The 16,359-nt window shown below is 43.4% G+C and overlaps 1 protein-coding gene across 1 annotated transcript in view; it reads left to right on the top strand.

Moving 5' to 3' along the window:
• Positions 1 to 16,359, top strand: part of cpxm2 (carboxypeptidase X, M14 family member 2) — a 160,629-nt gene that overhangs the window by 41,757 nt on the left and 102,513 nt on the right. Inside the window, exon 4 of the mRNA XM_033033761.1 lies at positions 12,809 to 12,948. Within this exon, the coding sequence (XP_032889652.1) occupies positions 12,809 to 12,948 (140 nt within the window). The remainder of the gene's footprint in view (positions 1 to 12,808; positions 12,949 to 16,359) is intronic.

Consider the following 16,359-nt stretch of genomic DNA (forward strand, 5'->3'; position numbering starts at 1 on the left):
GTTGAGCATGACTTGCTTTGACAAGGAGCCACAGAGTTCAACAAATCCAGGCCTAAGTGCCTAAAAAGAATGGATTCAGAGAATGCAGCCAGCATGTTTATTAAATTTGTGCATGACACCTAAATTGGTTGTACAGTGAACAGTGATGAAGGTTATCTACGGTTGCAAAATGATCTAGATCTACTGGGAAAGTGGGCCGAGGATTGGCAGATCAAATTCAACTTGGAAAAATGTGGAGTGCTGAATCTTGGTATGTTAAACCAGGGCAGGACTTACTCAGCAAATAGCAGGGCCCTGGGGCTTGATCTAGAGAGAGACCTAGAGGTACAAGTGCAGAGTTACCATCATGGACTACAAGCTGAAAGCAGTAGCGATCTCTGACATCTCTACCAAATGAGCTCCATGCCTTTTATGTCCATCTTAAACAGACACCTATGCATGTTCCCCTGTCCCGAACATGCTCTCTCTCTCTCATATATCTCACTGACAGAAGTAAGACCTACTTTCATTCGGGTAAACTCTTGGAAAATAGCCAGCCTGGATGAAGTTCCTAGATGGGTCCTGAATCATCTACCAATCAACTAGCCACAGCCTTTACCGACTTCCTCGTCCCTTCACTTGATCAGTCTATTGTCCCCATCTGCTGCAAGGCAACGATCATCATTCCAGTCCCTATGTGAAATAGCGACCTGTCTCAGTGGCCATCAGCTGGTATCTCTAACATTGAGCACAATTAAGCGCTTTGGAAGATTGGTAAAACCATAATCTGTGCCAGTTTCCCAGACAATCTAGACCCCTTGTAATTTCATACAGAAAAATCAGTCCACTGTAGGTCTATCATTTGGATACCAGCTCTTTCGCATAACTTTCACCTTGGCAATAAGAATATCTATGTTGGGCTGTTTATCATTATTATTCAGTGACTACAGGTCAGCCTTAAATGCCGAAATACTAATTACTCATCCCAAAATCTCTGGACCTTGGCTTCGGGACCATCTGCAACTGGCATTGGTCATAATATTTCCTGCATTCTGACCCTCAACACAGGTGCTCCTCAGGGTTGTGAGCTCAGAGGGCTTGAGTCATAAGGAGAGACTGTTTTTTTCCCTAGGAGCTTAGGAGGCTGAGTGCTGGCCTTGTAGAGATATGTAAAATTGTGAGGACATAGATAAGGTGAATGGTCACAGCCTTTTTTCCATGGTAGGAGAAACATTTAAAGGGCAACTTTTTCACAGAATGTTGTGGATAGAAGTGCGTACGATTACAATGTTTAAAAGACATTTAGACATTTAGTATATGGATAGAAAAGGTTTGGAGTAATATGCGTCAAACATAGGCAAATGAAATTAGCTCCAGTAGGCAACATGGGTAGCATGGACAGGTTGGGCCTGTTTCCATGTTGTATGACTCTACTATTGTATAAGGCTATCAGTATTGTATCTTGGCAATAGGAACTTTGCCCCTATTGTCTGGAATATTGCCTCTTGAGCACTATTCAAATGACATGGGCTCAATCTAGCCCATTATCTGTTATTTGCACTTTCTCAGTTTATTTATTTATGTGTGCATTCACGTTTATAATGGTATATGGACACACTGATCTGTTTTGTAGTCATTGCCTACTATGTTCTGTTATGCCGAAGCAAAGCAAGAATTTCATTGTCCTATCAGGGACACATGACAATAAACTTGACTTGACTTGACTTGAAGTCTTGACTTGACTTGATCTGACCCATCACAGTGTGACGGTCAACTTCATGAAGAAGATAGGCACCAGAATGAAGGCAAAGCTTAACCTACTCACTAACTAGTTTCCACAATCTGGGAACATCACTACTCAAGACATCCTTGCATATTTGTTAGATTAGAATGTGCCATCGCAACTTGTTAATGTCCAGTTGAGCAAATGATTTAAGAATTGGTTGTCTTCCATCTAAATAATTGTTTTATTTTTGAAGCAAGAAACAAGGTACCTACTTGTTAGCAATTTGCATTGCAGTCATTACAGTCGAGATCGTGTCATTCTTCATATACGCTTGGAAACCTTTTTGAAAAATGATGCATGTGATCTTATTTTCTATATTAAGCAGAAAACATCTCTTTGAATGGGACGTCATTAATTATTTGGCTATTTAAGTCCCCGGTGCAGGTTTGTCTTTTAAGTGTAATCTTTCATTCACTATTGAGACCATAAAAGACTCGCCAGACAGCTTCTGATCATAAGTCTCTGTTTTAGTTTCCAATCATTTGTGAAAAAATGAAGTATTGGCTAGAAATCTGACACTGGTATTAACGTAAAATATGATCTAAATATTGACTTTGGCAGCTCTGTCTTTGAGACTAATAGAAAAATCAGTTTAAAATGTCAGATGCATTGTGCTGGAGTGTTAGTGGGAATAGTATTTGTTCAAAGTTGTGCAATATAACTTAGGCTGGGGTGCAAATGCATGATAGTACATGTCTTCCTCTTATGCACCATGCAGAAGCTTCTTCGAAATTGAACTTTGTTGTTAATAATCAATGGATTTACATTCATTTATTGTAACTTGTTGAATTACTGTGATTTTGTCCATCATGGAACCCCATCAATAATGTATCTGCCCTGTGCCATTTTCAGGAGAAAGCTGCAGAATGGCAACACCCCCATCTGTCGATTTTAGGAGGGGGTTTGACTCTGGTGCTTTCTTGCAAAATTTGGCTATTTGTCAAATTAATGAACTCTGCACATTGTTTTCATGACAATATGTAGGTCAGTGCATTCAACCCATCTGGGAAACAGATCTGCAAGCTTGCTCCAACATTATTTGCTCTTTGAGTGACAAAGGTTATTGCTTGTAATTCCACAGCAGATGCCACGAGGCAGCAGACTTGTTAAACGCTGCTCAGTCAAGGCCAAAAACAAATCACACCAACGTGCTCCATTGTACGCCTGTTTCTCAGTAATTGTTGCCCTTTCTGGGAATGGTCTGCGATACTTACGGAATTTCTTTGCCCTTCCTGCTTTCCTCTTTTAAACTCTGTATTAAGATAAAGAAAACCAAAGTCCTTCTATCTCACAAGAGACTCATCATCCCCATCACCAGCAGAAAGAAACACCAGCCAAGTAAATGGTTAATTTGCTATGTTCTTGGCACTGTAACCAATGACACAACACTGCCAAAGAGCAATCTCCATGTAAAAAGATAGCTGTCTTTGTTTTAGGTTGGTGGATGGTAAAAGTGCCCACAAATCCTAAATAGTTCACATGCTCATAAATTATAGGGGCAGAATTAGGCCATTCAGCCCATCAAGTCTACTATGCCATTCAATAATTGCTGATCTATCTCTCCCTCTCAATTCCATTCTCCTGCCTTCTCCCCATAACCCCTGACACCCGTACTAATCAAGAATCTGTCATTCTTACCCCTTGCCTATTCTGCTTGTTGGAGACCTGCCCTTTTACTTGGTCTGAAACCTTGGCTGCCTGCAAGAACATCAAGTGCACAACATAATGTGAATTAATTGGTCTGGCAAATTCATCATTGTATTGTCATTACCAGACATAGCTAGTAAATAAGTCATGGGGACAAATGGCCAAGTTGAACAAGTGTAATAAGTGGTTAGAGTCATAATTTGCACAAAAGAATTTGGATGAGGCAAGAGGAGGTCAAACACCCTAGCTACAGGGCTTCACAGTAGTCATTCCTCAGTGGTGTTTCTCGGGCACTAATGACTTCTCATAGAATCTTACAGCGTAGAACCATGGCCTTCGGCCCAACTTGCCCACGCCGGCCAACATGTCCCATCTACACTAGTTCCACCTGCTTGCGTTTGGCCCGTATCCCTCTAAAGCTGTCCTATCCAAGTACTTGTCTAAATGTTTCTTAAACTTTGCAATAGTACATGCCTCAACTATCTCCTCTGGCAGCTCGTTCCATACACCGACCACACTTTGTATGAAAAAGTTACCCCTCAGATTCCTATTTCTCTTTCCTCTGTCTTCTGTTGCTTCAACTATGATTTCCTTCCATTGTAAGGTCTGAAGTGGGACTTTTGTACAATATTTCAAATCCAGATTTAGCTCTTCAGAAAATGAAGCAATTCATGCCACCAGGTGGCAAGACCCAGGAGAAATTCATGCACGGGCTGATGTGGCAATTGACTACTGCATCATGTATGCCTATTAATGACTATCTCCCACGAGAAAGGGTCTAAACATCCGACCATGACATTTAATGGCATCAGGATTGATAAATCATTGGCGTCAGCCAACTGAGGGTCACCATTGACCAGCAGCCAGATAAGCCTTACATGGAAACATAGAAACATAGAAAATAGGTGCAGCAATAGGCCATTCAGCCCTTCGAGCCAGCACCGCCATTCAATATGATCATGGCTGATCATCCAAAAACAGTACCCCATTCCTGATTTCTCCCTATATCCCTTGATTCCATAAGACCTAAGAGCTATATCTTGAAAGCATCCAGTGAATTGGCCTCCACTGCCTTCTGTGGCAGAGAATTCCAGATTCACAACTCTTGGGGTGAAAAAAAAGTTCCTCATCTCAGTCCTAAATGGCTTACCCCTTTTTCTTAAACTGTGATCACTGGCTCTGGACTCTCCCACCATGGGGAACATTTTTCCTGCATCTAGCCTGTCCAATCCCTTAAGAATTATATATTTTTCTATAAGAATCCCTCTCATCCTAAATTCCAGTGAATATAAGCCCAGTCGATCCATTCTTTCATCATACACTAGAGAACAGCTCAGGTACTCGTTACCCATTCATGAGAGACTTAAGGGCCTGCCCCACATACGTGTCCTTGGCACGCAAATTACGTGACCTCGTGGTCGCGTTGAGGCATACGGGCATCGTATGGCTGCGCGGGGCCAGTCCCACTTAGAAGTGCAGAGGGGTATGTAGTTGTGTGCGACATCGCGAGGGGCTCCGAAATTTTTGTAGTGAACAAAATCTTCGCGCGCCAACAGCCTGTCATGGAACTGATGGCCAAAGTGGGACAGTCCCAAGACCCAGGCGCGACGCAACGCCTCAACTTCACCAGCAGCAGAAGCAGGCAAACGATCGCCGAGCTCAGCCTGGGGCTCACGGCCGTTGTGGTCCGGATTCGCCCCCACTTCTACTCCCAGAGTGGGGCCAAGAAAATTGAAGATAGACACAAAATGCAGGAGTAACTCAGCGGGACCGGCAGCATCTCTGGAGAGAAGCAATGGGTGACGTTTCAGGTCAAGACCCTTCTTTTCAGACTGAAGAACAGTCTCGACACGAAACGTCACCCATTGCTTCTCTCCAGAGATGCAGCCGGTCCCGCTGAGTTACTCCAGCTTTGTGTCCATCTTCAAATGACGTCAAGCGCTCCAGACAGCTGCGCGTACGCATGTAATCGCGTCCGACCTTCGCCGGACCACGAGGTCGCGTAATTTGCTTGCCAAGGACACGTAAGTGGGACAGGCCCTTTACCTTCTGACACTCCACAACATTTTTAGCACCTGCAAGATACTGGTCAGGAATGTGATAGAATATTTACTGGTTGTCTGGATGAATGCAGCTCCAGCAGCACTAGGAAGTTTGACATTATCCATGACAAACCAGTCACTTGATTTATCACCCTGTCCCTCAAATTTCATTGAACTACCTTTGCACATCTTCAAAATGCATTGCAGTTGCTTGCCGAGGGTATGGTGACACATCCCAAATTCATGACCTCTCCTAACAAGGACATGGACAGCAAGGTAAGAGCACCCGCTATGGGTATTCTGCAAGTCACATGGCATCTTCGCTCTGAAATGTATATGCTTTCCTTCTTTATTGGTAGATCTTAGTCCTGGCACTATCTACAGCCAGCATGGTGGGAGTACCTTCAGCAGAAGGACTGAGGTGGACGAAGAAAGTAGTTTGCCATGACTTTCTCGAGGGCAATTGGGGATGGGCAATAAATGCTGGCAATATCTGCATCCTGTAAATTCACTTCAAAGAAAGTAGCCTGCCTGGAGATATCTGAGTATCAATCTAACATCAGAATTGGAAGTCAAAAATGAAGATGGAATTGACCTTGGGAAGCAGCATTAGACGAGAAATACCAATTGACAGTCCATTTACCTCTCTTTACGGACAATGGAAAAGAAAATTGAGCAAAGTGTAAAGCAAGTTACTAATTTGCTTTCAATCGTTTGATTCTGCTGCCCAAGACTATTTTCATTCCACGTATCTCCACAAGTGATTTTCCATTCACTTTCACTTTGAATTACAATTGTCAGTGAAAAACAGAAACACAAAACTAATATATCTGTTTGATTCAGTGAGGGAGCAGTCATTTCTTGCTGTGGCCTATTTAAACCATGCAACCGCACTGAATCACCTCACAATTCTTTGCAGATTTATGTTGGAGAATTTTCCTATTCACTTGACAGCGGTGTGTGTCCAAGGGAAGTGGCTACCAGGAATCAGACATTATCTGCTCACAATTTACTTCAATTAAACCACCTAAATGGAAATATCATGACTGCCGTCGCTCAGTTTATGAATGTGTAGTCCCGGAAGGCACAGTATTGGTCTGGAAATATTAAAGTGGAAAATTTACTTAGATTTCTGTTAGAGAACTATAGGAATAGCCTTTCTTATATAACCAGATGTTGAAACAGATCTGGCCAATTCAATGAAATAACACATCCGTTGCAATAGTCTCTAGAATTCAATCTAGACAGTTAACAGCTTCAAGTTCGTGGCCTGTTTCAACACATCTCTGATGGTCTGTCCTTCACCCAGCACATTGATGCAATCACAAAAGTATACATCAATAAAAACATTAAATGCTGGAGATTCCCAACAGGTCAGACAGTATCTGTGAAGTGAGAAACTGAGCTAATGTTTCAGACTGAAAGATCTATGTATGGAATAAAACTATGTATGGAATTTGTGCAAAAATAAATAAAACACGACAAAACACTGACAAAATGCTGGAGTAACTCAGCGGGACAAAAGGAATGGGTGATGTTTCAGGTTAAGACCCTTCTTCAGAAGAAGGGGCTCAATGAAGGATCTCGACCCGAAACATCACCTATTCTTCTTATCCAGAGATGCTGCCTGTCCCGCTGAGTTACTCCAGCATTTTGTATCTATCTTCGGTTTAAACCAGCAGCTGCAGTTCCTTCCAATAATCCTTACATAATGCATCAGATTGATGGCCTGCATTAGAACTTTTTTAATACAATAATTTTTGGCTTTTAAGAGAGAACTAATAATTTGTTTTTGCTTGGCAGATGGCAGAAATAATATGTACAAATTAATTTCACACTTAGTGAGAATCTTTGCTGTGACCAAAAAATGTGGTTATTAAGAGAGACATTATAGTTTCAAATTCGCTGCTTGAATATCTTTTCCGTCAGACTGGCATTGCAACTTGCAAACTATGTATGGAATTTGTGCAAAAATAAATAAAACACATGGCCTTTTATTCCTTCAATGTAACAATGAATTACTTTTTTATGCATACATCCTTCGAATAAGATCACATTAGCCACATCTTAAGAGTTTGACGAAATCTTTCATATTTGAATTTTCTTCCTCAGAATTTTGTAATAGCATAAACATTGTGGTGTAGCAACCATAGATATCTTGCATTCTTTGCAAGTCATAATCTTCATGTCAAATTGAGAAAATCCAAACTCAGTTTCTGTAATGTCAGGACACTTTCAACACTTACAGCAAATGAGGTTGTGTCAGAAAGTTTGCCCTAGGGTGAAATGTTAAGATTCTACTTAATCATCCATCCTGTCACTGGGTGGGATCATGCCGGTCATAACTGTGTGAAAATAAGTCATGGTTTCTCCCGAGTTGTTTCAGACATAAAGGGCTTTGTACTGTCGGAACAGAGCTGGTTTTCAACATTGAGGTCATAGTGTTGCCCCAAAAAAGGTGTACTGGCTTCCCACAGGGAAGAGAGTTAAGCTTACAAGAAAGTAAAACTTAACACATTTGCAAGACTTCTCACACAATACGATACAATATAACTTTATTTATCTCAGGAGGGAAATTGAGTCTATTTATCCCAGGAGGGAATGTTCGTCAAAATGCCTGAAAAGGAAATTACGTACTTTCTGACATGGTGTCGAAATGACAGTGAAAGAAATGTAGCAGTAATATGTGCAGCGCAAAACTCTAACATGGGGTATTCCAGTTATCACCTGTTTTCAGCAGTTGTTTGAGGGGTAGATATCAGCTTGGATCCCAGGGAGTACTTGTTTACTCCTTGTTATTGTGTCAATGGATCATGTACAGTGTCTACTTTGAAGAAGTTCTCCTTTCCTCTTCGACGAGAGATCTACAACATCTTCTCTCGCTGCTCCCCCTCTGAGATTCATTCATTGTTCTTTATCTGTCTACATCATTGTCTATAATCGCTGGTTTCCTTTATCCCCAACCAGTCTGAAGAAGGGGCTCGACCTGAAATGTCATCCATTCCTTGGTGCTGCCTGTCCTGCTGAGTTACTCCATTGTTTTGCGTCTATCTTTGGTTTAAACCAGCATCTGCAGTTCCTTTCTACACATGTACATTCAGCCGAGGGAGCAGAAAGGGCCTGGTCTAAATAAACTGAAGAGCTGCAAAGCTGCCTGTGCACTCTTGATTTTACGCTGAATGTTTGGAGTGACTCATCACCTGGGAGTCATGGTGGCTAGGAATGGGTCATAAATAAATAATATATATATAGATATATTTCACAATGAACAGGGAGCTGGAATTGTGCAATGGCCTATTGGAGATGGGAGCAAGAGTGACAGAATACTGGGTCACCTTCTTAAATACTGGGACTGCACTGGTCCCTGTGAGGAGCTAAATTGATATATCTGTTTTGTCTTGCTCTTTCCAGACTTCCAGTCACTTTAATTGTGTGATGCTCTTTCACTGATCACATTCAGACTCCCTGATGAGTTAAAGTGGAACAGGGCAGTTGGATGAGCAAACTCTAGGGAATTTCATCATGTTTCAGAATAACATTCATATATCAGTCTAAAAATACAGATATTGGAGTATCTGATGATTTTAGTTTAGTTTAGTTTAGAGATAAAGCCCTTCCGCTCACTGAGTCCATGCCGACCATCGACCACCAAACACGCGTTATATGTTGTCCCACTCTTGCATCTTACACACTATGGAAAATTTACTAAAAGCAGTTAACCTACTGACCTACATGTCTTAGGAATGGGAGGAATCTGGAGCACCCAGAGAAAACCCACACACGTACTGGGAGAATGTACAAACTCCGGACAGACAGCACCTGTAGTCAGGATCGAAACCGGGTCTGTGAGGCAGCAATTCTATCACTGCACCACCGTGCTGCCCTTGGACATTTTTGGAGAATCTGAGATGCTTGGCCAATATGAGATGTTAGCACACATGCAACTATTGGCATGTAAGTTACCTGTGACTTCATTAAATGGTGAAACATTGAATCTTAGAACCTATGTCTGGAAACAACAATAACTATTTTTGAAGTCAGTTCTCTGGATGTTCATCTGGTGCTGACCATCTCTGCTAGCTTGCTGATCAGAAGGCACTCAGATTTAGCACCCAGAGCACTTGGTGCAGTCAGAATGTTTTAATTTCACTCTCCTGTGACCTTCACAGCAGATCTGTTGAATGCCTATCCATATTAGGGATGTGTCTGGAGTCTAGAGTCACCTGTCATGGTAATTCAATCTCTGGAAAAGACCCCTTGAAATGCAAAACATAATGATTGCTCCATTTGTACCAGGGCTTCATGATACTTTCAGCATTATTTGTATCCATCACTTCTGGTAACTCTTTGGCTGACAGAATAGGAATGGCACAAATAAACACATATGGCAAAAATGAATCAATTAATGGGAATATATTTGTGTTTATTAACCTGATGGTTGTTGGGAAGAAACTGCTCCTGAGCCTGAACATTATAGTTTTCAGGCTCCTGTATCTTCTTCCCAATGGCAGAAGTGAAATGAGTGTGGGGCCAGGGTGGTGTGGGTCTCTGATGATGCTAGCTGCCATTTTGAGGCAGTGACTCCTGTAAATTCCTCTGACGGTGGGGGAGGTCAGTACCTAAGATGGACTGGGCAGTGTTCACTACTTTTTGCAATCTTCTTTGCTCCTGGGCATTCAAGTTGCTAAACCAGGCTGAGATGAAACTGGTCAATATGCCCTCTACTGTACACCTATAGATATTTGAGAGAGTATTCATTGACATACCAAATCTCCTAAGTTTTCTGAGGAACTAGAGATGTTAATGGGCTTTCTTTATCATTGCATCAGTGTGCTGGGTCCAGGACAGACCTACAGAGATATGCACACCCAAGAATTTGAGGTGTTTGAATCTCTCCACCTTCATCCCGTTGATGAAAGTCTCTCACATTCATCAAAAATATCAAAACACTGTTATCAATTGCTGCAATATTCCTCTCAACTATTTCCCTTTCCTCCCTGATCCAAGCCAATGCTATCCATTGCCCATCAAAATTCTAGCAGGAATTCTATTCCGTAAAATTGTCCAAAAAAGGACCTGTCATTAGGTTTGTTTTAACTGGATGGGATTTAATGACTGGATAATTATTCAATCAATCAATCAATCAAAACTTTATTGTCATTCAGAAATACATCAGTAAATGCAATTCTGAACGAAATTTCGTTGCATCTGCAACACAAAATAACAGAAGGATAAAATAGATAAATAGATAAAATCGATAATTACATGGCATTCAAGTCTGATGGCTCGGGGGCCAGAGGGGACACGTCCCCCCCATGTTTTGAGAGGTGGGGGACATCCCCCCAAGTTTTTGTGATTCCAATTTTAATATCTCCGCTTTCCGCGAGGCAGTGGGGGTGGGACTGCTGATCGAGGGAGTGATGATTGGAGGAGGGAGACGTGGCACAGACCTGCGCCTCATCCGCAGGCAGGATCGATCGCGGCAGGGTCTCCGGCGCTGTCCCGAGTGCCCCCCCTCCCCGGGGGGCCAGAGCAGACAGATGGGAGCTGTACCCCCAGGCCCGCAGCCAGCGCAGTGAAACAGCACTAAACCCAGCTCAACTCTGCCTGTCCCGCCAGGTTAATCTGCCTGGGCTTGCGGGAAATATGGCCAGCGTGGAGAAGCAGTGCTGGTGTCCCGCCAGTCCAGACAGGGCTGTAGTTAACCCGGTGAGACAGGCAGTTGAGCTGCATTTAGCGCTGGATTGAGACTCCGAAGCCTCGCGCGTGTGTGCGTGAGTGTGCCGCATGCGCGCGTGGCCGCAAAAAAATAGTGTTCCCCGTCCCCTCCATGTTTTGATAGTGAGTTCCGCTCTTGGAAGAGGCTGTTGCAAAACCTGGCCGTTCTGCTCCTTATACCACCATATCTCTTGCCCGAGGGCAGCAGAGTGAACAGTCCATGATTGAGATATGTGGGGCCCTTTATAATAGTGCTGGCCTTAGACAAGCAACGTTTGCTCGCAATGTCCCCGATTGAGGGAAGAGAAGTCCCGATGATTTTTTCAGCCGTCCTCACCACTCTCTGCACGGACTTCCAGTCGGAGGCTTTACAGTCCCCAAACCAGACAGAGATGCAGCAGGTCAAAATGCTCTCTATGGTGCTCCTGTGGAAAGTGGTGAGGACGGGATGGGGGAGGTGAGCTCTTCTCATCTGGCGCAGAAAGTGCAACCGCTGCTGCACTCTCTTAACTAATGATGCAATGTTTTTTGACCAGGTCAGACTGTTCGTAATCTGCACCCCCAGGAACTTAGTGCTACTGACCAACTCCACATCGCTGTCATTAATGTGAAGTGGTGTGTGACTGTGCCGGTTATTCCTGAAGTCGACGATGACCTCCTTTGTTTTGTCGACCTTCAGGATCAGATTGTTCGTGTTGCACCAGTCCACCAGTTGTTTCACCTCCTCCATGTAAGCCAGTTCTTTGTCGTCCTGGATAAGGCCCACTACTGTTGTGTCATCTGCGTACTTCATGATGTGGTTTGTACTAAACCTGGCACAACAGTCGTGGGTCATCAGGGTAAACAGCAGTGGACTCAGGACGCAGCCCTGATGGGAGCCGGTGCTCAGAGAGATGATGTTGGAGGTGTTGTTTCCAACCCGCACTGACTGGGGTCTGTCAGTGAGGAAGTCCAGTAGCCAGTTGCACAGGGGGGTGCTGAGGCCCATTGGACCCAGTTTGCTTACCAGGTGCTGAGGGATGATTGTATTGAACGCTGAACTAAAGTCCACGAACAGCATTCGCACATATGTGTTCTTCTCCTCTAGATGTTCCAGGCTCAGATGGAGTACGGAGGATATGGCGTCCTCTGTGGAGCGGTTTGGCCTGTAAGCAAACTGGTACGGGTCAAGTGTGGAGGGAAGTCTGGAGGTAATATGGTCCCTGACCAACCTCTCGAAGCACTTCATCATTATGGGAGTGAGTGCTACAGGGCGGTAATTGTTGAGACATGTTATTGCGGATTACTTATATGATCTGTTGCCAATGTGAGTTTGCTCAGTTTTTGCATGTAACAAATTAGTGAGGATATATCATTTATAACTGCCTTCATTATTTATGCACTGAACTTGTGGATAGCATAAGCAAGTTATAAGGTCATGAGTGAGAGGAGCTGAATTAGGCCATTCAGCCAATCAAGTCTACTCCGCCATTAAATCATGGCTGATCTGTCTCTCCCTCCCAACCCCATTCTCCTGCCTTCTCCCCATAGCCCCTGACACCCGTACTAATCAATAATCTATCTATCTGTGAGTTAATAAGATTTAAAGCTAACTTTAGGGTGACTCACAGAGGCTGTGTCTTTTTTCTATCCACAGGCTGGCATCTATGAAGATGACTTCTATGATGGGGCTTGGTGCGCTGGCAGGAATGATAATTCACAATGGTTTGAAGTGGATGCCAGACGACTAACTAAATTCACTGGCGTAATAACACAAGGAAGAAACTCATTGTGGTCGTAAGTAAGACCTGTTTTGGAATAAAGAGGGTTTCAAAGCCTCATGCCATTTACTTCTGCAGCAGTAAGATCGAAGCAGAGAATTTGGGGGAATACAAGGTTTACATGCGTTGAGTATTAATAATTTAAAAAAAGACTTTGGTGTAAAAACTCAGCAGGTCAAATAGCAACTGTGAAGAGAGAATTTTACATACCTTAGACCTTTTAACAGAACTGAGTAGAAGGGAATCTTGGTAGCAAAGAGATCGAGGAGGGCAACGGGTGGAGCAAAGGGAATTTCTTTGATAGGAAGAAATAATGCAATAAGCATTACTTTTGTAGTCAGATTTAGCTGGAATTATAAGTTGCATTTCTCATTTGGTTAAAAACAGCTCCATCTTTCTATTTGCTTTAACAAGGCAAGATTTATTTTTTACAATGAGTCACAGGTTGTCCAGTCAATAGCTTCTGGCTTTTGTCTTTAATACTCCCACATTGTCTTCTTCATCTGTTCAAATCTTCATCTCACTATGTATACTGATTTCTGAACTGCCACATCTCATCTATTGCTAAAGCTGTTTTAAAAAGCTTTAGTTTGAAGCATCTATTGCCTTCCATGACTATTTTTTTTAATTGCTCAAGTTCACTGGTCTAAAGTAAACACAGAATGTATTGGAAATACCCAACAAGTCTGATGGGTTAGTGTCTTGAAAGATGAATTATTGTTCCCTCTCCACAGAACACTACCCAATCTGTTGAGTAGTTTAGTTTAGTTTGGAGATACAGCATTGTAACAGGCTCTTCGGCCCACACAGTCCAAACCAACCAGCGATCACCCGTACACTAGTTCCATCCTACACACTAGGGACTATTTACAGAAGCCAATTAACCTACAAATCTGCACAACTTTAGAGGGCGGGAGGAATATCACCTGGAGAGAACCCACAAGGTTACAGAGAGAATGTACAAACTTCATGCAGGCAGCAGCTGTAGTCAGGATCGAACAAGGGGCTCTGGGAATGTAAGGCAGCGACTCTGCTATTGCGCCACTGTGCAGCCCCTGATGGAGTAATTCCTGAACTTTCTGGTTTTATTTTAGTGTTTCAGGATCAGGAATGAGCAACATTGAGATAATTTCAATATCTAAACTCTGCTCTTTCAAGGTGGGACAGTGGCACAGCTGGTAGAGCTGCTGCCTCACAGCGCCAGAGACCGGGAATTGATCCTGACCATGGCTGCTGCTCGAGTGGTGGGTGCACATAGATTTTCAGGCCTTTGAAAAGGTGCTGCATGTGAGGCTGCTAAACAAGATGAGAGGGTATTAGAGGGAAGACAGTGGCATGGATAGAAGGACAGAATGGCAGAAGGCAAAGAGTTGGCTGCTGGTGAGTAGTGGTGTTCTGCAAGGGTCGCCAATTGGTCTGCTACTCTCCATGTTGTATATTAATGATATGGATGAAGGGATTGATGTCTTTTTATCCAAGTTTGCGGATGATACAAAGACAAGTGGAGGGATAGTTAGTGTACAGGAAGCAGGAACTTTGCAGTAGGATTGGGACAGGTTGGGATAGTGGGCAAATAAGTGGTAGATGGAATACAGCGCAGCATAGTGTGTGGTCATGCACTTTGGTAGTAGGAATAAAGGCGTAGACTATTTTCTAAATGGGGAGAGGATTCAGAAATTGAAAGTGCAAAGGGACTTGGAAGTGCTGGTGCAGGATTCCCATAAGATTCATTTGCAGGTTGGATCCTCAGTAAGGGAAGCAAATACAATGTTCGGACTAGCTCCCAATGAAAGGACTAGAATATAAAAGCAGGGATGTAATGCTGATGCTTTATAAGGCACTGGTCAGACTGCATTTGAAGTATTGCGAGCAGTTTTGGGCCCCATATTTGAGGAAGGATGTGCTTGTTGGAGAGGGTCCAGAGGAGGTTTGATAGAATGATCCCAGGGATGATTGGGTTAATGTATGATGAATGTTTGATGGTTCTGTGGCCTGTACCCATTGGAGTTTAGAAGGATGAGAGGGGATCTCAATGAAACCTAAAGAATAGTGAAAGGCCTGTATGGAGTGGATGTGGAGAGGATGATTCCACCAGTGTGAGAGTCTAGGACCAGACGGCAGAGTCTCAGAATAAAAGCACATTCTTTCAGAAAGGAGATGAGGAGGAATTTATTTAGCCAGTGGGTGGTGAATCTGTGGAATTTGTTGCCACAAACACTGTAGAGACCACGTCATTGGTATTTTTAAAGTGAAGATTGACAAGTTCTTGATTAGTAAGGATGTCAAATGGGAGTAGGGGATGGAGTCCTTACAGGAAGCAAGGTGGAAGAAGTGTAGACTTGATAGCCATGGGAGTCAGTGGGTTTATAGTGGATGTCGGTCAGAAGTCTTTCATCTGCGATGGAGATAGTGAGGTCAAGAAATGGTAGGGAAGTGTCGGAAATGGTCCAGGTGTATTTGAGTGCCGGATGGAAGTTAGTGGTGAAGCGGATGAAGGCAGTCAGTTGTGTGTGGGTGTAGGAGGTAGCACCAAAGTAGTGAGACCAAGCATAGGCTTGGCGATCGTTTCGCCGAACACCTCCGCTCGGTCCGCTTTAACCAACCTGATCTCCCTGTGGCTCAGCACTTCAAATCCCCCTCCCCTCCCATTCTGAATCCGACCTTTCTGTACTGGGCCTCCTCCATGGCCAGAGTGAGCACCACCGGAAATTGGAGGAGCAGCACCTTATATTCCGCTTGGGCAGTTTGCACCCTAGCGGCATAAACATTGAATTCTCCAATTTCCGGTCGCCCTTACTGTCTCCTCCCCTTCTCAGCTCTCCCTCAGCCCTCGGGCTCCTCCTCTTCCTTTCTCCTTTCTTCTACCCCCCCCCCCCCCACCACCACCATACATCAGTCTGAAGATGGGTTTCGGCCTGAAATGTTGCCTATTTCCTTCACTCCATAGATGCTGCTGCACCCGTTGAGTTTCTCCAGCACTTTTGTCTACCTATGAATGGGTGATCAATGGTCGGCGTGGACTCAGTGAACCGAAAGGCCTGTTTCCATGATGTATCTGTAAACTAAACTAAAGCATTTCTCTTGCACTCCAGCACAGTATTCAGAGAAGATGCTTATTACAGTATCATATGGGTGATCCATCATCCACATCATCTTCAACTTTGTTTTCTTCATGATATCCTTGTTGTACTTCTATACTTTATTAGCATGACTGCTATGATGGATTTTCCTCTCTTGATCCTCGTTAGTTGGAGGCACATAGCACCCTCTAATGTCTTCTCGGACCACATTCAGCTGCGGACTTGTAACAACTTTGCTTTGGAATAGTCGTTTCACCACATTTTATTTCCTCTTATGGTATTTACTATTTTTCAACCAGGTTTTTTCCTAATCATGCTTCTGCTGATCACTAAACCATTTCAATTTT

This window comes from Amblyraja radiata, chromosome 15 (genome assembly GCF_010909765.2).
Source record: "Amblyraja radiata isolate CabotCenter1 chromosome 15, sAmbRad1.1.pri, whole genome shotgun sequence".
NCBI lineage: Eukaryota > Metazoa > Chordata > Chondrichthyes > Rajiformes > Rajidae > Amblyraja > Amblyraja radiata.